The sequence below is a fragment of the Heliangelus exortis genome, chromosome 21, assembly GCF_036169615.1.
Source record: "Heliangelus exortis chromosome 21, bHelExo1.hap1, whole genome shotgun sequence".
Lineage (NCBI taxonomy): Eukaryota > Metazoa > Chordata > Aves > Apodiformes > Trochilidae > Heliangelus > Heliangelus exortis.
The window spans coordinates 5121903-5144148 of NC_092442.1; the positions used below are offsets into that span (position 1 = coordinate 5121903).

The 22246-nt window shown below is 44.5% G+C and overlaps 2 protein-coding genes across 8 annotated transcripts in view; one reads left to right on the forward strand and one right to left on the reverse strand.

Moving 5' to 3' along the window:
• RFFL (ring finger and FYVE like domain containing E3 ubiquitin protein ligase) overlaps nucleotides 1-2846 on the forward strand; it is a 30190-nt gene extending 27344 nt beyond the window's left edge. For 4 of the 7 annotated variants that reach the window (XM_071765245.1, XM_071765252.1, XM_071765248.1 and 1 more), the window contains one exon: nucleotides 200-746. In XM_071765245.1, coding sequence (XP_071621346.1) covers nucleotides 200-381 — 182 coding nt within the window. In that variant the 3' untranslated portion in view covers nucleotides 382-746. Of the gene's footprint in view, nucleotides 1-199 lie in introns of all 7 variants that reach the window. The other 3 variants (XM_071765249.1, XM_071765251.1, XM_071765247.1) reach the window with 1 other exon arrangement.
• An 806-nt stretch (nucleotides 2847-3652) lies between these two features.
• Nucleotides 3653-18000, reverse strand: LIG3 (DNA ligase 3). The gene is made up of 20 exons (XM_071765244.1): nucleotides 17832-18000; nucleotides 17067-17638; nucleotides 16482-16616; nucleotides 15568-15765; nucleotides 14999-15150; nucleotides 14200-14366; nucleotides 13469-13546; nucleotides 13214-13382; nucleotides 12406-12561; nucleotides 11793-11924; nucleotides 10956-11035; nucleotides 10344-10431; nucleotides 9529-9606; nucleotides 9142-9265; nucleotides 8650-8792; nucleotides 7851-7925; nucleotides 7133-7279; nucleotides 5912-6140; nucleotides 4951-5042; nucleotides 3653-4205 (listed from the first exon to the last, which is right to left on the reverse strand). The coding sequence occupies exons 2-20, from the start codon at nucleotides 17620-17622 to the stop codon at nucleotides 3972-3974; spliced, it is 3033 nt and encodes a 1010-aa protein (XP_071621345.1). The 5' UTR covers nucleotides 17623-17638; nucleotides 17832-18000; the 3' UTR covers nucleotides 3653-3971.
• Between the last annotated feature and the right edge of the window lie 4246 nt (nucleotides 18001-22246).

Below are 22246 nucleotides of genomic sequence, written 5' to 3' on the forward strand. Positions count from 1 at the left end.
CATTTGTGTTTTCATTGCACAAAAGAACTGTTTAAAAACCAAAGCTTTCTGCTCCATGCTGGCTGATGAAGCAGATTCCACACTGGGAATTTTTTCCATACTTTCAGTGCAAATATACATAGCCCTTTGATAAAGCCAACCCAGACTGCACAACCCACCGTCCTTGTCTCATGTGCCCCGTGGTCTCTCCTTTACTCAGGTGGTGCTGGGCTCCCTGGCCCAGAGGAAAACCTCTGCAAAATCTGCATGGATGCACCCATCGACTGTGTCCTGCTGGAATGTGGCCACATGGTCACCTGCACCAAGTGTGGGAAGCGGATGAGCGAGTGCCCCATCTGCAGGCAGTATGTGATCAGGGCTGTGCATGTCTTCAAGTCCTAAGTGGGGGTAAGGGCTGGTGGTGCCTTCAAGCCTCACCTGCTGTGAAAGAAATGGTCAAAATTGCTACCAGGAGTTAGGTCAGAGATCAGCAAATGGACCAGTGGAAGCTGGAAGTGAGGGAAGGATGAAGCCCTGGGAAACTCGTTCTTACTCAAGTTATGCCTGGCTCTGCTCATCCCATAATAGTGCTTTACACCACAGTGCCTGGATTCCTTGGAGCTTCTTGCCAGCAGCAGACACACAAACCATTAACAACCTCCATCCTACAATAACTCGATCCACTAGTGTTTGGAAGAGATGGATTCTTGGCTTTCCATCAGAGAGAGGCTTTTTATTTTTCCCTGAATAAAAAAAGTGGACTGAAATCTCCAAGTTTTGTTTTTCTGCTTAGGGTACAAACTCAGCATCAACTTGAATTTCCAAGATAAAAATTTGTTTGTGCTTATCAATTTTTTTTTTTTTAATTTAATGTGAAATTCTTATGCTTGCAGGACAGGCAGACTGCCTCTGATTTCTGTGTTCAGAATAAGCATAATTCTAGCCTTGTGCAATTGTGCAAAAATGTATAACTTTATTTGAAGTGGACTTTATACTATTGAAAAATTTAAGGGGAATGTGACTGAAATATCCAGCCTTACCTTGTGTGGTGGTGGTTTTCTGTTTGCCTGTTAGGGCAAGGGGGATTTCTGGTTTGACTGTTGCTGATTCCTTTGACTTCACAGCCTTCCTTACAGTATAGACCACCACTTGTTTTAAAACTGAACTGACTTCACTTGATGAAAGAGCTGTTATCCAAGGCTTGAGTCTTTTAGGGTTTTGTGCAGAAAACACAGCTAACAAGTTGTAAAGATTCCATGGTCACACAATCATATTTAAGTACAGGTGACTTTTTTTTTAGAGGGGAGACATGAAAGAAAGCAAACTTTGTCTCCCTTGAATCATTAAGATGACTGAATATCATTGTAGGTGCTTCTGTTTGCTCATCAGCTTCCCTCTTATTTTTCCCTTTGCTCAACCTTACAGTCATGCTTATCAATAGCAATTTCTTTTCTTTCTACTTTGAGGGTGGAGAGGAGATTCTCTGGTCTGATATGTGACCATTGCCAGCCCTTACTGGTATCTTCAGTGGGAAGCCTTGCTGGAGAAAACTCTTAACTGGTGTATTTTCCCCTCAGTGGCCTGGAAGCACTCAGAGCACTTGGCTGGTACCAGAGCTACTCTCCCAATCTTGATGCCTTAAGTTTCCAACCAGCATGGGATTGTTTTCTCATTTCAAGTCATGTATGAAGTTCAGTACCTTCTGCTGCAGGTTTTTTTCCTGTCTTGCTTTTCCCTTGGGGGATGGGTGATCACTTGGTGATCAAACTGAATCTCTGCCAGCAGAAAAGAGCATAAAAACTCAAGTATCAATGTACAGCTTCTGGAAGTGGAGTTAAAAAAACGATCACCAAAGCCCTTGATCTTATTTTGCAGTCAGTGATTATGTCAACAGCCAAGGAAATTATTGTCATCTTTAACCTGGAATCTTGCATGAGCAGCACTGCTCAAGTGGCATGGAGTGAAGGGTCTCTGCTCTGCCAGTGTGAGCCAACAAAACTTCAGGTGAAGAAATCTGTCACTCAGTGGGCAGCAGAACCTCTGAACTGCTGAGGTGATTGCTGAACTCCACAGAAACACATCAGCTGCTGAGGTTTTACTGAACTAAAAATTGAGTTTTACCTCTTTCCCTGTTCAGGTTGTTCTCTAACCTTTGGCTTAAGGTTCAACAGCTTCCAGGATGAGAAGAGTACTGGTAGAATTCAGTGCATGATGTTAAAAAAAATACTGCAGGTAGCAGTGACTGTATTTCCTCAAGGGATTCACAGGGATTTGTTTAAGAGTTAGAGGAATAAACAAAGTGTTGAACAGCCTCATTTAGTAAATTCACTGTGAAAATTCATGTCATATTTTTCAATAAACTCAGGGCTGGGGGAATTTAGCAGGAAGATGATTATTCCCCTGTGGACAGATGTAGAGGGTAGGCTTATTTTCTACAGCATATAAATCAAAATAGATCAATGTCTGAAATTTTAGTAATGAGAATATATACCCACCATCTGACTCTGACATATGCTTTCTGAAGGGAGGACTTTGTTTTTACTCCTGACTCTGGTGTTTCCCTTGCAAAAAAAAAAAAAAAAAAAAGGATTCTCTACAATGGATATGATTGTTTTTAAAGGAAAATCAAAATCTGGAGAAAACTAATGGTCCAAAGGAATATAGTGATGGCAACTAATAAAGTAAATGGAAATATTTATGTGCTTTATGTACACTGTAAATAGTTTAAATATTTTAAAGGTTAATATTCTACTTGAAATGGCATGTTCTTCTCCATTAAATCTCTTGGTACTGTGATGGTTAGACTTACTAGTTTTGGTACAGAAGTTTGGTTTATAATTTTATAATAAAGCTGAAATGTGATTTAATTAACCTTGTTTTCTGACTCTTTTGCCAACAGGCAAAGAGAAAGCAGAGATCCTGCAGCTGCTTCTGAACTTCAGCCAGAATAGGCTTGGGATACCAGGTACTTAAAGGGGGGTAGAGTACAAGTACAGAAGAGGTTGGAGGAAAAACATTAAATAAACCCACTCACGTTTTAGTAGTACAATCCTCACTTTGTAAAAATTACAAAGGGGGAGAGCACATCTTTAGCCTTGAGTAAGAACCAGGGAACTGGGGCAACTCACTTTTCATCAGGTACACAGGTACTTGGCCTACTGGTGCAGAGTCACTCAGCAAATGCACATTGTCATTTGCAACATAGATTTTAGAAACTGGAGTTGATTTTATCTTCCTAGTTCATTAATATTCAGATATTTGCAATAGTTTTGAGCAGCTTCAGATAAGGAGATCTGTCAATTATTGTAAAAGATCCTTTCTCAGCTTTTACTTGTTGAAACACGAAGAGCAGAACAGAGGAGCACCATATTCTAGAAAAACAAACACTCCAAGAGGATGTTTGCATAATGCTGCCAGCAGTTGCTGTCATGGGAGCTTATCTAGTGTCCTACTTTTAATATAAAACCTGTGGCAGAGGTGTAAACTGCAACTGGATACAGACCTGTGCTGAATGCCAACAGATGGGAAGTGTCAGACAGAAAGGACACGTGTCCTTCATGTGAATTGCAGCAAAACAATCCTGGCACTACAGCTGAGAGTTTCACAGATTTGGTGGTCTGGTTTTCTGTCCAGGCAGAGAATAACCTTTGGAAAATAAGTCCTGACAGCAAAGGAGAAACTGCTTCAGTTTTATTTCTTTACCTATAAAAATACCCAACTTTAAAAACCCAAGGAGACCAAACCAGCACCTAGCTAAGTGCAGTGGTCTACATTACAGGGAGAAAAATGGATTCAGCAGTGCAATTTCTTCAGAGAGTTGTTTTAATCAATTCCATATGGTTGCTATGGATCTTTATAACTACCTCTGATGGACCTGGGGCATTTTATTTCTCTCCACATCTCCACAGAGGAATCTCCCCATTTCTTCTACCTACCCAGTTCTGAGCCTTCAGGGAATTCCTGTGTCAAGACAGGTCAGCTGCCCCACACTGCTAGCAGGGGGCTACCAGTCTTCTTTTCCGGATGCATTCCCAGATCCATTTGGGAGACACACGTTTAGCACCAGGATTGTCATCAATGTCCCCTATCACGTGTGTTGCTGAGGCTGTGTCAAACTCTGCCACCAGATCCCCATCAAACGCTATAAAGTACCGACGGATTTTCTCAAAGTCCTTGATGGAGGGTGGGAGGTACAGCCTCACACCTGTGAAGATGTCCTGCAGCACCTACACGTTGGGAAAGAGGAGGAGAGGCACAGGTTGGTGAAACATCAGGTTGGTCTGGAAATCACACTGAATTCTTTGAGGCATGAACAAATCTATTGATAGTTCTCAAGGTTATCAGTGCAATCCCATGCCTGGTGCTCTTTGCACTGCCATTAAATCACACACAAGAGCAACACCCTCTGGTTCCTCTGAAAGGCAGATGTCACAGCTCAACTGTGCTGCCCTAGCTAAAGGGAATTATTACCCCATTATTCTCCTCAGTGATGATGCTGATGTGGCCCAGTAAACATGATCTTAATGGCTTTGTACAAGCTGATGCTTTGTAGTTGAAGTAGGAGGACATATCCATCCCAGGAGGGGGCTTGCTGTTCACATTAAAATAATTACTCCAGGCCTATCAGGAAATTACAGCTCAGTGATTCTTAATCTACTCCTTCCATTGTTGCACAATGAGCTAGAAAGGACAATTCACTCCCAACTCTTCCATATGCAGCTGCTCAGCAGTCACAACATGGTGTAGAGCAGGACATTGCTGGGGGCTGAACAGAGCACTGGCCTTCAGCATGACAAACTCAGCTTCCTTTACAAGGGGGTTTGTTGCTGCTTTTTCTCCCTTAGATTTCATTTTGAGTGCTATTATAGGAATACTTTAAAGACTTTCCAAAGGAAAGGCAAAAGTGAATGTACAACTGGAGCTGCCCCAGCTTCCTTCCATCCCAAAGGGATGGCCTCCAGCTGTCCATACCTTTTTTCCATTGTCTTCCATCTCAGATGCTTTTCTCTTCTCCCCTCGTTTCTCCTGTGCTTTTTGAGGGGATGCTGTGACTGCTTTGCTCTCTAAAAACAAAATTTTTCTCATTTGTGCTCTGCCCAGATACAAGTTGTGTATTACAGTGGAGAGGAGAAAAGTGAAGAGAGTAAAAGGGAAAGTGCTTTCCTCCTCCTTTCTGGAGAATTCATGAGTTAGGATGTAAGTTGTAAGACAAATTCTACTGCAAATTGCTCAGAGCATCTTCCTGCCACCATCTCCAGGATGGAGTTCACCCTCCCTCCTTGCTGCTCACCACACAGAAACTTCCTTCAAATTATTCCCCAGTGACAAAGCCCTAGTGAAGCAAACTCATTTCCCAGCTTGGCAATTAACTACTTGGAAATCCCCTCCACCCAGGTGCCCTATTATATGCACAGATTTCATCCAAATAAAACTAAATTCTGATTCTTGGCAAAAAATGTCTATAACCAAAGGGCATGTGATCTGCAGGAACAAGAGCAGCAGGTTTGCTGTTCAAACTAGTCTTAGACACACTGCTAGGGATCTTTATCTATTTGGATTAAATGGGACTGCAGTCCCAGAGAAGTCACTCCAAAGTACTTTTGGTACAAACTGTAACTGAGACTCTGGTTCAAGATCTGTTCTGTGCAGGATAAACTTTAACTGAGCTGCCAAAGCACCAACCTGAACAGCATCATTCAGTGCTGTATCCATCTTCTCTCAGTCCCAGCACACAGAGCAGTGGCCATTCAGTCCATGCTATGAACAACAAAGTCCAAACCAAGGCTCTCAGCAGCTTTGCCCACTAACCCTGACATGCTCATAAAAGCTGCCATAGGATTTTTCCAGCATCCGACTGAAGGCAAAGATCCAAAGCCAGCCTGCCCCAAATGCAGAAAACTAAGGCTCCTCTCCCTGGAGAAGACCATCTTACCTTCTGGCTTCTGGGATTTTGCTGGTGACTTGGTTTTTGCAGGTGACTTGTTTTTTGCTGGTGATTTGTTTTTTGCAGGTGACTTGTTTGGGGGAGATTTTATAATGCTGTGTGGTGTAGAAGACCTGGAATTTCCCTCATTCTCTCCACTGCTGCCAGCTGTGGACTCATCTTCCTCCCCAGCAACAACACTGAAATCAGCCTTCTCTTTGGAGAGTTGGTACAGTTCCTGTCCCAGCAGAAACAAAGCATTGCCTTTAGCCACAGCAAAGCCTGACAGGAGACACGAGCCATAGTGCACATGCTCCTCTTGTTCATTTTCCCCCTGAAATCTTTACTTGTGGTAATTTTCTTGTCAACTCTGCTCAAGCTCTCTGCCTTCCACCCAGGGGAAGCCCTACAGGCAAGCACCAAAAGCCATATTCACACGAGCTGCTACTGAGCAAGAGACACAAACTCTCCAGAGCCTGGAAAATCACCACCACCAATTGCTCACTGAGGGAACAGAGTCTGACAGGGAGCCTTTTACCTTGCTCTCCCTTACCTGCCTAGGGAGCCAGAAAAACTGCTGGGCAGCAGGTGTGCTGAATCCTTCCTTGCTTCCAAGGCACAACAAGCACCTACATCTGCTGCCAGTGCCCCTCAGGCAGCAGGAAGACCGCCCAAGCAACAAGAACTGCAAAGAGAGCTCCTCAGCAGCTGATTTCCTGCTGGGAAGGCAGCAAGCCAGCTGGTTTCTAGCAGCAAAGGACATGGTGTGGGGTGAGTGCAGCCCTGGAGGGCCTGGCCCACAGCCATTTGGCCCCTGTGCCCTGGAACAGGGCCAGGCTGTGCTCAGGCACTTCCCAAATTCTCCTCAATCTCAGAAATTATTGGGAGACCAAATGACCACAAACACTAAAGAGAAGAAAGGTCACCTCTTTGAGGAAGGAAATTCCTCACCATGAAGGCTGTTACAAGATCTGATACAACTAACTGCCAGCAGACTTTCCTGAAAGTTCACAACAGCTCAAGAGGCCCCATGAAAGAATAAGATTGACATAAAGATAACCCAGCAGGCAGCCCGAGCCTGGAATAAATGGGAAATGGGACAGACCATCACGGGTACCAGGCAGCAGCTATCTTCACTGCCTCCCCAGCTGTCCAAACTGGTCTTTTGAAATACAGACTGTTGCTGGATCTTGTTCTTGAACATACTCCAGACACCCCATGCTAACTGACCTTAAGCTGCTGGAGGTTGGTGGCTGTTTTCCAGTCCTTGTCATCCCGAATGCGGGTGCAGCGGGGGAAGCGGATGGAGATCCCATCTGCAGTGTGAGCTTCAGCTTTGGAGAACTCAGCCCCCGTGATCTCCCACACTGGGGCTTTCTAAACAGAGGATTGAGGAGGTCATGTCACATTCCTGGGTTCTCTCATGAGCTGAAACATTCATGTTCCTCTACTTCTACAGCTCCCCTCTCAGCACGGTTACACAAACTGAGGTACTTGGTCACACGGGTCAGAAAAACTCATGAGAAAAACCAAATTGTAAGTTGAGGATCTCTGACTTGCTGTGATGCCAATTTCTAAACACCATCTTTTTTATCAGACATAGATGGCACAAAGCATACTGATACGTTCCAATAAACAGTAGCAACTCTCAGGTTGCAGCAGTGCATCAACCATTTTAAGTCAGTTTTTTCATGCCTTAAATTTAAGATAAGATCACTTCTGGAAAGGATTTTATTACAAGAATATTTCTCAGAAGTGCTGCAGGTATGATTTCTTCATGAAGCTTTTAGCCTCAAATCTGGAAGATTCAGAGATACAAACTTGGGCTTAATTTCCTGTTCAAAGTATGAAGACTCTTGTAACAGATATTTTGCACACTTAAATAAGGTACAGCAGATTTCTGTATTAGGGCTGGAAAACACAGTTAAATGATTATGATGGCACTTACCTTTGGATCTGGGACAATGAAGTCTGGGTAGTAGATTTTGTTGATTTTTAGCCACTTTGGAATTTTACTAGGATCCTAATAAAAGCACAATAACAAAATGACAGCACTCAGAATCATGTGAACCTATTCCTACAAAAGAAGTAGCTGTAAAATAGCCCAGTAGTAGATTAAAATATAGGTATTACATTGCCTTTGTATGGATGAAACTTGCTTTAGCTTGCAGTGCAAGGTACACTGATCTACAGCAATTGCTTTTATTTAGAGAGCCACAAAACCCACCTGTAGCAGCTCTCAATTACTGTCCTTCTATACCTCAGGTACTTCCTCATGTAAATTTCCTCACATAAATAAAATCACAAAAGGTCTCAACTCCAACATGTCAGGTTATGGGGCCACAAGACAATAATCTGACTTGAGCATTTCTCACCCACAGCCCCATCTAGTGACTGCCTTCACCAATCACTATCTGCCACAAAAAAAAAAAAAAAAAGGGAACTTGCTCTGCTCTCTCTCTCTAAAACTTTGTCTCAGCAGGGAACAGATGGTGCCTGGCTTCCCACTCAGTGTCTACAAATCTCCAGCAGTGTCTCATCTTCAGGAGCTGCCTGCACCCACATCTCAGCTGCTCAGAGCAGTTTATCTGCTGTAACTCAGTAACTGAGCCTCTTCTCATTCCCAGCAGAGCACTTTAACTCTGCACGTAGCCAACACCTCAGCTGCAGCTCAGCAGGAAGATGGATTTTCCCAAGCCCTTTGCTGAGCATTCCTGTGATCACCTCCATGCCAGAGCCCCCCTCACCTTGCTGATCTTCACCATATCCAGCTCATTCTGCAGACGGGCCAAGGTGGCATCATCGTGGCCACCAGAACACTTTGTTACAGTGCACCACTTCTCACTCTTGGGATCATAGCAGCCCATGAGGAAGATGGACATCATTCCACCTGCAGGAGAGAACAGGGTACTTCACATCCTCTACAGGTCAAGCCATACCTTTAAAAAAAAGCAGAGTAATCAGCCAAACCCCCTTTTTCATCTTCAGGAATCAAAGGGCCCTGGGCTTGGGATGGCTTCAGCACCAGCTCCCATATCCAAAGCTGAACACAGAGCCTCTGCACTCACTAAGAGCCCAGCCCAAGACCTAAGGCTTTGCTGGGCCAACTCCCAGTAAACTCCTAGCCTGGCACATCACAGGCTGCAGCAGTCACTGCTACTGCCAGTCTTATTCTGGTAGGAGACCAAAGAGGAAAAAACTCAAGAGTTTTCTGAACAGGCAGATCTTGGATTGCTCACCTTTAGCACCATGTCCATAGAAAGCTCCCAGCACCACCAGGTCTGCTGTGTCAGCCATTGCACCCTCATTCAGGTAGTCCTTTTTCACCTTCAGCCAGTGTCTTTTGCCTGGTTCATAATTCCCCTGTGCAAAACAAGGCAAGAACCCCCAGTTAGAAACCTCACCTGGTGCACAAGTGCCTCCTCAAATAGCCCTTTGCTTTTATCCAGCTCAGCAATACACAAGCACAGCTGTGCTCAGACATACAGGAGCACCCTGGATAGGATAAGAGCATCAACAAGAACCCAGAAAGGTTTCAAGGATGCTCAGCATTGTGTGCTTCCTCCACAGACCATCTGTTTTTACTGCCCAGCTCCCAGCACACACCAGTGAAACTCTGAACCTGCCTTTATGTCTTTCAACACCAGTCCCTCCAGGCCCTCACGGATGACTCGGGTGATCATATCTGCCAGATCTGAAGCTTTCTGAAAAGGAAAGCAATCGTGGTTAGCTCAAGCCTGTCAAAGGGCTGTCATCTTCAGGCTTCCTATTTGAAGCAGGGGTGCACTAAAACCAAAGCAACTGCAGAGATGAATGGGTAATATCATAAAACAGTTTTCCAAGGAGTCCCATACACGTTCCCTTTGCTGCACATCCAGCCATGAAGCTGAGAGTGTGTTCAAAGAAGAGAAAGTTTGCCTGCTAAAAAATACTCCTCAGAGATGAGGTAGCCACCCTGATTGTGTATGAGTATGTCCCACATGTACAAGACCAGATTTTCCTCAGTCCAGCTGCCTTAGGACCTCTGCTCTTAGAATCATAGAATCAGCTGTTTGGAAAGGACCCCTGAGATCATCAAGTCCAACCCTTGATCCACTACCACCGTGGTTCCCAGACCATGGCACTGAGTGCCACGTCAGTCTCTTCTTAAAAACCTCCAGGACTGGAGAAGTGCTCTCCCCAAAATGCTTTCTCTGCCCCAAATGTTCAAGCATTCTCCACCAAAACCAAGGTGCTACAGCAATCAGTACCAGCTGGGACTGGTGCTAGCCAGCTCAAGAAGTCTTGCACACTGACCAGAGCAGAACCATTTTGAAGGCAGGGGATTGCTGGATTTGCAGCCTGGATCATTAAAACCAAAAAAGCCATGTGGTAAAGAGCAGTGAAGAGGCCAGCAGGCAAGCTGAGCTGAGCACAGGTGCTGTTCCAACACTGGACTCACCGTGACGTGCTTCATCTCCGAGAAGAGGATCCGGTTGGGAATTTCAACCATGTTGTCATGGAGAAACTTCCGACGTTCACAGAGAGGCCTAAACCAGGGTATGGAGAGCCAAGGAGAAGCAAACAGTTTTACCATGAAGTACCAATCACCTGGGCATTGAGAAAAGCTATTTTAAAGAATTAAAGTATTCATCCTAGAGTTGAAGAACCGTCAAGAGGCTGAGAAGGAGCCAGGTCTGAAGAGAACCCTGAGTGTTCCAGGGTTCTAGAATGTTAGAGTTCCAGAATGAACAATCAATTCTTACTTTCCTGCAGGAAGTCCATGATAAACCAGACATTTCATGGTAAGAGTGCATTTAGTTTCAGAGGATATCAGAGCAGCTGGGTGCTGAAACCATGCTGGGGTCAGCTGAAATGCAGTTAATCTGAAATATTGGCACTGCACAGCAAGATGGGGCATCTTAGTGAAGCTCTGTAGCACAGCAAGGATTCTCCCATGCTGGCTGAATTTTAAATGGCCCCTACTAACAGCCAGTGTGAGCTGCTCCCTCTGCAGCACTGCTCTGTCCCAGCAAGGTAATGCAGGAGCCAGTCAGGCTTCTCTCCCACATACCTGTCCATCAAGCTGATGTCATTGAAGTAGATGCAGTCAAACACAAACAAGCAAACATTGGCATCTTGGAAAGCAGCTTTCTGAAAGACAATTAAGATGGATTGAAAGAAATCTGCAGTTGTAGCAAGCAGCAACAGGAATTTTAGAAAGATAACAGAAATAAAAGGATGCGTTCTTATCTCTGTGATCTTTTAATTACAATAAGCTTATGTCTCCTCTAAAAGACAGAAGCATTCTGAGAATTAAGATTCTGTTTGAAAGTGTCAAAGCACAAATTAAGAAGATAGAACATGTCAATTTTCTAGCACCAGGGAAATAAAGCCACAAACATTAATGACTTCAGGCAACGTAACATCCATCACGACTCTGCAGCAGAAAAACAACCATTCCAGAGACTCCAGATTAATGGCTACTTACATTAAACCACTTACAGTTTAATTTTATTTTACTGTCCTCTTCCTCATCACCATTTAGTCTAGACACAAGCACTACATAATATTCATGCCTACTGAATACTCCCTGCATCACTGTGGTCTTCCAGCCTGCCAGATTTGCCGAGGATTTTTTAATATTTATCTTGAGCTGAAGTTTTCTTACTGCCCTGCTACTGTTCAGGGTAATATCAAGTCTATTGTATGAGAGCAGTACCTTGGCATTAATATTGGATATCTCAGGGATCTTATTTTTTCCCCAGATGCTCTAGCAAGCACCAGATCTCTTCAATTATCCTGTGATAACAGACTGCATGCTAGCGTGTTTAAATCAGCAGAAAAAGCAAACTAACAGCCTGCAACCACAACAAAGGATTTTTCTTATATATATATATTTTTTTTTTACCTTGTGTACACCCAGAGTCCCAAAAGGAAGTGGCTTGCCAGTTTTGTTGTCAATTAGAAGAACTTCTGAATCCAGGATCATACTTTGCCCACCAGGGAAAGCCTGAGGGATGAAGTCCTTAAAATGGGCTACCTTGGGGGGAAAAAAGAATAATAATAATACAAAAAAATAATAAAATACATCTACTGGCTGAAGAGAGGGACTTCTTGCTGCAATCCAATGCAGATGTTTTCTCCAGAAGTGTGTCTGAGGAATGTGTAGGGATATCTGCACTATCTTTACTTTCTACTCTGGTACAGACAGCACTGTCTAAAAACAGAAAAACGAGTCCTGAACTTATGTAACCAGGTCATTCAGCTGGCATCAAGCCTCCCAAAATGCAGTGCATAAAGAGGACTAAGGCAGATTGCTTAGCTCTGGTTTCAAGCTCTTTATGTCCACCAAAAAAAATTGATTACAATTCTATTGAGCGTTGAGTGCTGCTTTTCCAGATCCCAAGTATCTACTACATAAATTTACAAGAGGTCTACAACAGAAGGTACCCTCCTTGCCTATAGAAACCCTTGTGAAAGTGAGGAGCTGGCACAACAGAGGAGAGTTTATAGGTGCTTACTTTATGTGGGAGGACAGGTTTGAGGCTTCTGCTGAAATAATTGAAGTGATCTCCACTTTTATGGACCTGCACCCGCTCACCATCATACTTGATCTCTGCATACATGCCATTGGGGCACTTCTTCATGGCATACTCAATTGACTTGCAGGCTTCAGCCTTAGAAAGGTAGAGAGAGAGAAGTTCCAAATAAACTCAGATGATATATTTGAAAGTAAAGCTACTCTTACCTAAGTTCACTAATAAAATACTAATTCCTTTGTAGATATTTTTGTCCAGGGTCTCCGATATCCAGTCCAAATTTTATGTTATCTAATTACTCATTTACTTAGTAAATCTGCCTGTGCCCAAATAATTACAGCTTTTCTGTACTTATCTTCTCCAAATACTTACAGGTGTAACTACTGTGTGTTTTTCAGAAGTAAATATTTAACTCTGATTTGTTCAAACAAAGCAAAACTTATCTGAATCTCTAATCCAGTAGAAAGCTTACAGTATTCCAAAGAAGCAACCTCTGGAATGACAGGAAACAAACTAAAAAGTCACTTCTGGACTGAAAGCAAGTCAAGATTTTAGCTTCTGCAGTGGCACTGAAGGTGGAAGTACTGTATCCATTGAATACTGGATTCTTGGTACAAAGCACTTTATAAAATGGCATTAAAGATAAAAAATCAGCACTGCAGCCTCAGTGAGCTCACACTACACACAGTCACTTCTACAGATCCTTAAAGCCAAGGGTCTCTGGCAGCACAGCTGAGGCCTCCATCTCTTGCCCAGCTGGAGATTACCACTGCAGGGGAGCCAACCTTACCAGCATGGGCTGAACTGGGGTCATCAGAGATGCCTGCACACTCAGGGTTCTCTTCAGACCTGGCTCCTTCTCAGCCTCCTGACGGTTCTTCAGCACCCGCTCCACCACGTCCTGCAGGTTGCGGGATGCCTTGAACGCTTCGTAAGCGTTGGGATCCAAAGCATCCAACCTTGACAATGGAGAAGGAAAACATGGATCATCCTCAGGTCTGGTGCCCACCCCTGGTTTTATCACAGAATTAAAGGTAAGACTTACACGTGCTTTGCTCCAGCGTTCATTTTCAGGTCATGTTTAATTAGCCTGATGATGCATTTCAAGTCGTTGCCTGTACATCTGAAGGGTGAGAGAAGATTCAGAAATTGGAGACATGTAACTGAACTACTTTCCAGCTGAAAAAAAGAGAAATAGGTCCAGGCCTTTGTAGAAAAGGTCCTCCACCTCTGTAGGGCTTAAACTCAAATAAGGATGCATTACTAGTGAGATCTCAGAGGCACAAGAGGACACCCAAAAAGCTTTTTAGCATCTTTATGTTTGAATGTCAATATTAATTTTGCCTCAGTGTTGATGTAACTTCCAAAATCCACTTAATGCATCAAGAGTAAGTGATGGTAACAGCCTCACACCAACACAAACTGAGTCAGACCAAGCATCTTCAACATACCCTTCAATATACCCGAGAATAGCAACTTAATTAAGCACTAATACCATTAAGGTAAGTTCTGCACTTGTTTAGCACTGAGTGAACAGGCCAAAAATTCTCTGGCATGAACAGGAGCCATAAATGCTCTCCATTGCTGGTCAATCAAGATATCTTAATCCAGACACTAATTAATAGTGTCTGGATTAAGATGATAGATGTTAAGTTAAGCTGATAGATGTTAAGTTCACTCTCTGTGGCTTATGATCAATTTTTTCACCAATGGCAGCTTGTGATATGTAGATAAACACTCCTAGTTTCAGGCCAAACCTTCAGCAGCTTTTCTTACTTGCGAGTGATTTGTTGCAGCACACTTTGCTGCTCATCTTCCTTGGTGAGCTTTGAGAGTTGGATTAGGAATTCATCCACCTCTTGGATGGTCAGGAGACTTTTGGCTGCTGGAGGACAAGTTTTGCTCTGCTCAAAGAAGAGGCGTATGGTCTCAGAAACATCTCCCTGTCTCCAAAAACAAAAGAAGGAAGTTGATCAGAGCTGTGGCCAGAGAATGGGGATTCAGAATGGTTCCAATCAGCAGGATAAAGCACAGGAATGATGCTAGGATTGCACAAAGGAACTGGAATCAAACAGTAGAAAAAAGCTGCCATGACACAGAATAAAGCTTCTCAGCTGCTTCATATGGAAAAAAAAAGATAAGTACCAGGATCAGCTCATTGCTCTGTTTTTCACTGCTGCAGCATCACAGAGCATTTCCTTGGGATGAATCCATTTGTAAACCCAGGATCTCAGTCTAGTGAGGTCACTAGAAGGCAGTATATACCAAAGCAATAAACAGAGGAAAAAGAATTATCTTAGTTATCTAAATATTCAGACATGTACATAGTCAATTACCAGCTCCTGTCCAAAGGAACTAAATGCACATGAGTGTAGCTTAACTGTATGAACCAACTTAAACTCACAGATCTGTTACTTTAAGCACAATTTTGATACACAAAAAATATAAATTACATAGGAATGTGCTGGACAAAGTAGTTCAGGCAAAGCTGATGCAGTCTGATTAACTGGATATTTCAGTTTTGCTTTCTATAGTTTGAACTACAGAAACTGTTAGAACTGCTGTTTGTACTCACCTGTTCCAGATCCCGGATCATTTCATCTTGGCTGCAGTTAAAAATCCTACTAAACAGCTTTACAATCTGCTTATCATTCAAGTTGTAAACAATTTTAATGACACCTGGCAACAGCAGCTTAATGGTGAGGTACACATCACCATGAAAACCATCTGGAGAAAGAACACAGACCAGCAGAAACAGTCACAATTTATTTTTACATACAGATTTTGGTTGTTTGTCCTCATTTGCATGACTAGGGAAAAAAAACCAGTTTCCTCTTTTCCCCATGCTGCTCTGCTTCACATCAAATGAGATTTCTGAGGGGAAACACTGACAAATGGCCTCTCAATCTGATCTCAGCACTATGATTGGTAACACCTACAAAGATTCCCACTGTTCTAGCCCAGGATATTCTTATCTGAATTTGTTATTCACATAAACAGTTCCCTTTGCAAACATTGCCTCCATAGTTCAGACACCATCCCACAGCTGGGACAACACAACCACCCCATTTTCTTTCAAAAAAGTTCATGAAGGTTGTTTCACCAGGGCTTCCATACACTGGGAATGCCAAGCAGGAACCATACCTCCTCCAGACCCCTTCCTCAGGAAATCTTGGATGATTTGTGTCTTCACGTTGTAGCTTGGCTTCTCTGCCACCATGGCACAGAGCTTCCTGAACTCCCTCAGCAAACAGTCCTTGTGCTTGGGGTCACACTGCTTTGCTGACAGGCTGGACTTGTGGGAAGAGTTTGCAGAGACACCTTCAGAATTCTTGGGCTTGGCTGCACCACAGAGAGGAGAAGATGCTTTATTAACAGTAAACCATGGGCAGATTTTGAAGTTGAAGCTACCTCTGCTTGGGCAAGCAGAAAAGAACAATCCCTGCCTGCTGGCAAAGCTTCAGGACTGAATGACAACATCTGCTAGGCCAAGATTTGGGACTTTAGATTTTAATTACCATTAAAAAAAAACAATTAAATTATTTTTTCATTAGTTTTGCTCTTCATGATATACAGAATTTTCTGGACCTTAATTCTACCAAACAAATATGATTCAAACTTGGTGAAAAGTAATTCCTGCTGGCAGATCCTTCCATTTTATTTCTGCTTGGCAGATCTTTACCCTTCACAGCAGATATGCTCCTAAAATAATTTCTAAGAATAGAGAAAAAATATTTTGACCTCTATGTGGAATATCATTAGTCTGTGCTGTCACAGTGACTGAAATTGGCCAGTGGACTAAGGCAGTAGTGAAGTCAGCCTGACACAAGCATACACTGGGTTTTCTTGGGCACACTAGAAACAAAAATACCAAATCTTTCAAGACTGACAGCTTAAGAAACCACTAACATTTTTTGCAAATTACAATTTTAAAAAAAAGTAATGAAAACTAAACCAACTTCTTTGGTGCCAACCAAATTGGCACCAGTGATCCATGCCAGGTCAAAAGCTGATACTGGAAGAGAAGGATTTCTCAGGATCAGTTTCTTAAGTCCTACCTGTGAAGCCAGAGAACTTCTTTGGTGATGGAGTGATGAGAGCCAATGGATTTGTAGTTAATTGTCCTGTAGCTGTGAGCTTAGCTTGCACTATCACTTTTTTCTTGGGTGTGCTTCCAGCCTTGGAATTAGCTTCTGTAAAACAGTGAGGTTCAAACCAGCAGTCAGAAATAATCCCATACACCCCTCAAGTATTAGGTAAGACATACTTCAAGAACCAAGTCTTAAAAGAGGTGGGAGTGGAGTTAAAGAAAAGAAGGAACATTTTTTTAGATATCAAAAGTTAAAAGACCACACAATTTACTTGAGATCATGGTGAAAGAGTTAAAAATCAATAATAACTGGTGACTGATGTTTCCTTCAGGGATTTACCTGCCCATGTCTGCATGGGAATCAAACCACACAGACCTTCTCAATAATTAGTAGTGGCAAATGAATTAATAAGTGCTATTGTAGAAGGCACCACTAATTCCCTTTCTTAGAGCCATAGATCTGAGCAGCACTGCCTACTCACACTAATACATCAGTAAAGTTTTCATGATTAAGGACAACCAGCAGTGACCCAGGTGCTGCTCTGTGTCTCACCCGAGATGTGTTTGTTGATTAATTCTTTCTCGTCATCTTGCAGCTCTTCCCATCCTTCCAACTCTGTGATGTCTTCGATTTTTTTGGTGGTGGCCCGAGCTTTCTCTAGCTTCTCAAACATGCACCTCACATGGTACCACTCCTTCATGTCCCCCCCAGACTCCGTGAAAGGGTTCGGGACGATCTTTCCAATCCTCACCATCCCTTTCACGATCTTCTCCTTGCATTTCTTGCATCCAGCTGTGCCACGCTTGGCATAATCCACACAGTACCTCTGCTCTGCCATCTCCTCTGCAGCTCTGCAAAGCCAAGTGTTCACAAGCAGGGAGAAACGGAGACCCCCGGCACCACCACCACCACCCTGGTTCCTGCCTTCGGACCCGAGAGACACACGGCCCGACACCCGCTGGTACCGGTGACAGGGGCTGACCCCGGGGAAGCCAACGCCGCCGTGGAAGATCCTCGGTAAGGAGAGTTGTGCGCGGGAGGGGAAAATTCCTGAGGCGCTGCCGAGCGCCCGGGCAGCCTCTGACAGTGCCCTGCAGCCCGCGGGCATCCGGCCTGCTGCGGCCCTGCCAGGAGAGAGCAGAGCCTCAGCCCCAGGGCCTCTCGGAGCCCTCAGGCCCCAAACCTCTCCCCCGGACCGGCCCCACAGCCCCCGCTCCCCTCTCACCCGAGCCCCAACACCGCGTTTCCCGCCCGGCCCAATCTCTGCTTCCCGCCGCCAGACACCCCCCCAGACAGAAAATACAAAGGGCTCCTTACCGAGACTCCCTCAGGACGCCGCCATCCCTCCTTCCCTTCCCTCTTTCCTTCCCTTCCCTCTCCCGGGGCTGCCGGGCCCCCCCCTCCCGCCCCCCGCTTTAGGCCGGAGCCGCCTCAGCGCCGTTAAACGGGTCCCGCGCGAGCTCCCGTACGGCCACGGCGCACGCGCGCCCCGCCCCTTCCGCCCGGCGGTGGCGCCCAAACTGCACGCGTGACGTGACCGTTGCCGGCCCCGCCCTTCCCCTCGCGCGCAGGCGTCGCCCTCACGTTCCCGCCTAAAGCTCCGCTGAGGCGAGGCCGCCGCTTAGGGAGCTCCCGGGGGGTTTGCACGCAGTTTCTGAGGTAATGTTTTGTGCCTGAGGGAATTTCCTGCTCCTTTTCTTCCACATCAGCACTCCGAGAGCCCTGCACCGTGGTGGGGCAGTCCCGAAGTGATGCCGCTGTCTCAGGGCTTCGCTGTAACCCTTTGAGCGTCGTGTGTGTGGCTGAGGTAGTGTTGAATCATCCGGCCTGCAAAATGAGCTCTCCAAGAGTGCCGTGTAGGGTTTGTCTCAATTGCCCTGTGTTCGGCCTCGTGAAATTGGCCCTCCCCAGAGTGCTGTGTTTGCTGCCCCGTGATTCGTCCCTCAAAGGTCCTTCAGGAGTGCTGTGTGTTTAAGGTATGCCCATGCCCCCTGGCTTTCAAAATGGCGCCTTCAAGAGCTCTGCAATGTATCTGCACAGGCCTAAAGTATTGCTCTGTCATCTGACCTCCTGAAATGGTTTCTTCAAGGACCCTACATCATCTCTGTGGGCCTGGGCTGCTGCTCTAGGCTGGGCCTCTCAACGCAAGCCCTAGGCTTGGCCTCGAAAAGCACACTCCTGTGTGTGTGCAGGCCCTCGAGTGCTGCTGGATCACCCCAGGACCCTGAAAACAGCCCTTCAGTGGAGGTGGGCACATGCCTGCAGTCTGGTGGTGCTCTCTGTTGGTCACAGGTGTTCCTGTTTAGCTGATTAAACTGCTGTTGCATTGAGGAAAGGAGTGGATACGAAGCACAGCTGCCTCCATTTTGGAAGGGGATGCTGTGGAAGTTGTCTTAGCTGGGGTATCCCTCACCTGCTTTTCTGTACCTCAGAGACAGAGTATAAGGCACAAGGTACAGAGTTTTCTTTACCATATGCATGTGTCTCTTTTTGCTGGCCTCCAACAAGGTGAGCTAGAAGCAGTCTTCCTCTTTTTGTCAGTGCACCAAACTCCAGCTGCACAAACCACATTATTTGGAGCTGAGGATGAGCATAACAACTGCATCTGGTCACACAACTGCGATGAAGGCCATGAGAAAAAGCATTTTCCATCAACAGGGGCTGGCTACAAAGCAGTCAGTCTGCATTACTCTGCAATACTTGACAGTGCAACACTTTGCTCTTGGCCAACGTGTTCAATCCATACCTCAGAACAGATGCACACCTTGCTGTCCCTCGTGGCCCAGAAGTCACAGGGACTTCAAAAGGAAGAAATTGGCTCCCCTGACCAAATCCAACTGGGGCTTTGAATCACAGAGCAGGAATTGCAGAAGGATTCATGAACTTCGTGAAGGGCTTGACTGCTCTTGACTTCATGTGGAAGGCTTCCAGACAGCACTAGACTTCAGTTCCAGGATGCCGAGTGAAAGGCTGTGTGCTGGCAGCTCAGAGACTGCCTGTGTGACAGAGCAGGAGCAAAGGTAGGAGTGCGAGTTAACGGGGTTAAGTCTTTAATTGTTCAGGTTGCTTTGGAAAAGATGTATCATTGTTAAATTATTCACAGAACCAGCATTGACCAGTGCAAGTTTGTATTAACATTGACCTCTTCGAGAGGAAGAAAATGGTAAAACTCAAGGAAAATCTGTAGAGGGTGAAGTGTTCAGAGTTTGCTGGGAGTGTAGAGCACAGTGCAGTGCTCATGGCAGCCCCTTTGGTGAGAACTCTCACTTGTTGTGTGTTTGAGCCTGGCAAAAGAGATGGAGGGGAAAGATGGGCTCAGAACTCAAGGACTGACTCTCACTGCAGTGCAGCATTTCCTGATTTAATAAGGCAGCTGAACAACCTCGCAGAGGTTCTGTTCCCCAGATGTACTGACTAGAAGTCAGCAATGTGATCCAAACCAGGCTATGTCAAGAGGAACCTGCAGAGGGCATTTCCGAGGACTGAGTTAGGGTGAGTTGAATTGCTTTCTGGCTCTTTTCAGCCTGGAAGGTGTTTATATGGCAGCGTGGGCAGGTAAGGGGAGTAGGAGGGCTCTCTTCTGGAGGGTCCTCTGCTGGTACTGGAGACTGATGAGCAAAGCTGTGATGAAGTGCACAGGCAGGTGGCAGAACGCTGCCGGAAGTTGCAGATTATTTTCTTCAGTGAAAAACAGACACAACTGTTGTTGGGTTGCTTTTTGAAAGGCCTGGGAATAACAGCAGCAAAGCTGGAGCATTTCTAATTCCAGCTCTCTTTCTTGGGAGCAATGTAGCTGAAGTCTTTTCAGCCTGTAGCATTTGTTTTGCTGTTCTTCCACTGTCTCCTCAAGATAATGTGTGAAAAGCTGAAACTACGTATCTTTGGAGAGTTTTGTGGCTAACTAGTCTGAGAAGATGTTAAGAAGTGAAAGTTTCAACCGGTGTGGGACTGAAGGTCCCTGATTTTGGCCACTGCCTCAAGTTTCCCACATAAGCATTTTCTTTCCCTGTTCTTATTCTGAGCAGGGAAAAGTACATTTTCAGGGGGAGGAATTAAAGTTACTTTGAATTTCTCAAGCTTATTTGAATAAACTCCTTCAGCTCCCACTTTGGCCAAGATGGAACTTTAAACAGCTGTGACTGGAGCAATAGATCCAGTGAGTGTGTCTCCACAGAACTACAGGACGCTGAGTTCACAGAAAGCTGAGAGGAAACTAGGAGACAAATCACTGCTGTTTCTCAAAGGATCAGTGAGGAATCACAGCTGGTGTCTCTCTTGGTACTAATGCTGGAATTGGTGAGATGAGCCTCTTAACTTAATGCTCTCTCTGTGTAAAAGTCATCAGTGACAGGCTAGCAGAGAGGCCCCTAGGAAACCAGAACTCTCTTTTAAGTAGTTAATTCTACTAATGCAGGGAAGATAATGCCCAAAAAGTCAGATTTAAAGGTTTAAGTCGATCCTTGCTTAAGCAAAGTGGCCATCAGGGGTCCTGTCAGGAGTTGAAATACATACATGAAAGCAAAATATTGGTCTCGGGTTGTTTGTGGTTTCTTTTTGTTTTGTTTGACTTTATTCTCGGTGTTGAGAAGCAAAAGACAATTTTAGTTTCGTCTTAAACTGGTGTTGAAAAAAGTTGATAAAAAGGCTCACCTTGTCCTGATCTTCTGAGGATACTTAAATTGATGGTATTTTGAACTGAAAGTAAAGTTTTGATGCAAGGCTGTCTTCAGAATTACATTCCAATGAAACCAATCTTCTTGGTATTGAGAAAATGTCCAGAATCTCACCAAAATCAAATAAAAGGGGGGAGATGTTTAGAATTTTAATAACTACAAAAAGGAGGGAGATGTTTAGAATTTTAATAACTGCAATGAACAAATATACCTCTGGCTGTAAAAGAAGATACTGAATCTGGACATGTGGTTTATTAAAATACAAGAGATAAGAGAAATAGAGAAGATTATAGAAACCAGACATGTGTACATGAAATACATTTGGAAAAAAAGGGAAGTGATGTCAGTTAAGCCATGTAAGAGAGTTATAAAGCTCAATATTGCTCTCATATTTGCATATATATTTGTTGGTAAGACTTACTTTGTTAGGGCTTTGAAAGGAAAAGTTGCTACCAGGCTAATGGTGGCCAAACACTGAGTGGTAGCTCAGTCTGAAAGGATTCACAGCACTGCTGGTTTGACAAGTGCCTTGCAAGGCTTCTTCCTGGCTTCTGAGGGCCAGACTGAAATCTCTGGCAAGTCTCTTTCAAGTCCTCGATTTGGTGGGGAAAGGAGAGAACATAATCTACTGTTGGTTTACAAATGAGTTTGCTTTTTTTCTGTTCACATTTTCCATGTAAGTCCTCTGCATCCCTGTTCCCATCGCAGTGACATGCCTGCCTAGGGCGGTGACAAAAAGATGACAATGAGTGTGGCATTCTCCTGAAATTGGTATGAACAGCCCTCTGTGGAGGAGACAGTTTTGGAATATGAACTTTGTCCTTTAATCCGAACAGCAATCCTCTGTCCCTCCCCTCCTCCTTGCTGTATCTCAGTTGTCTTGTTGAGGGAAAATCTTGATGTTTGGTGCCTGGATATAGTGGATATCTGCGTATAGGGAAACATGGGGCATTTGTCATTTCTTGTGCAGGTTGCCCAGAGAGTCATTTAACAGCCACAAATAAATGTGTCAGATTTCCGAAGGCATTTAAGAGATGCTCATGCCCATTTGCTGTAAAT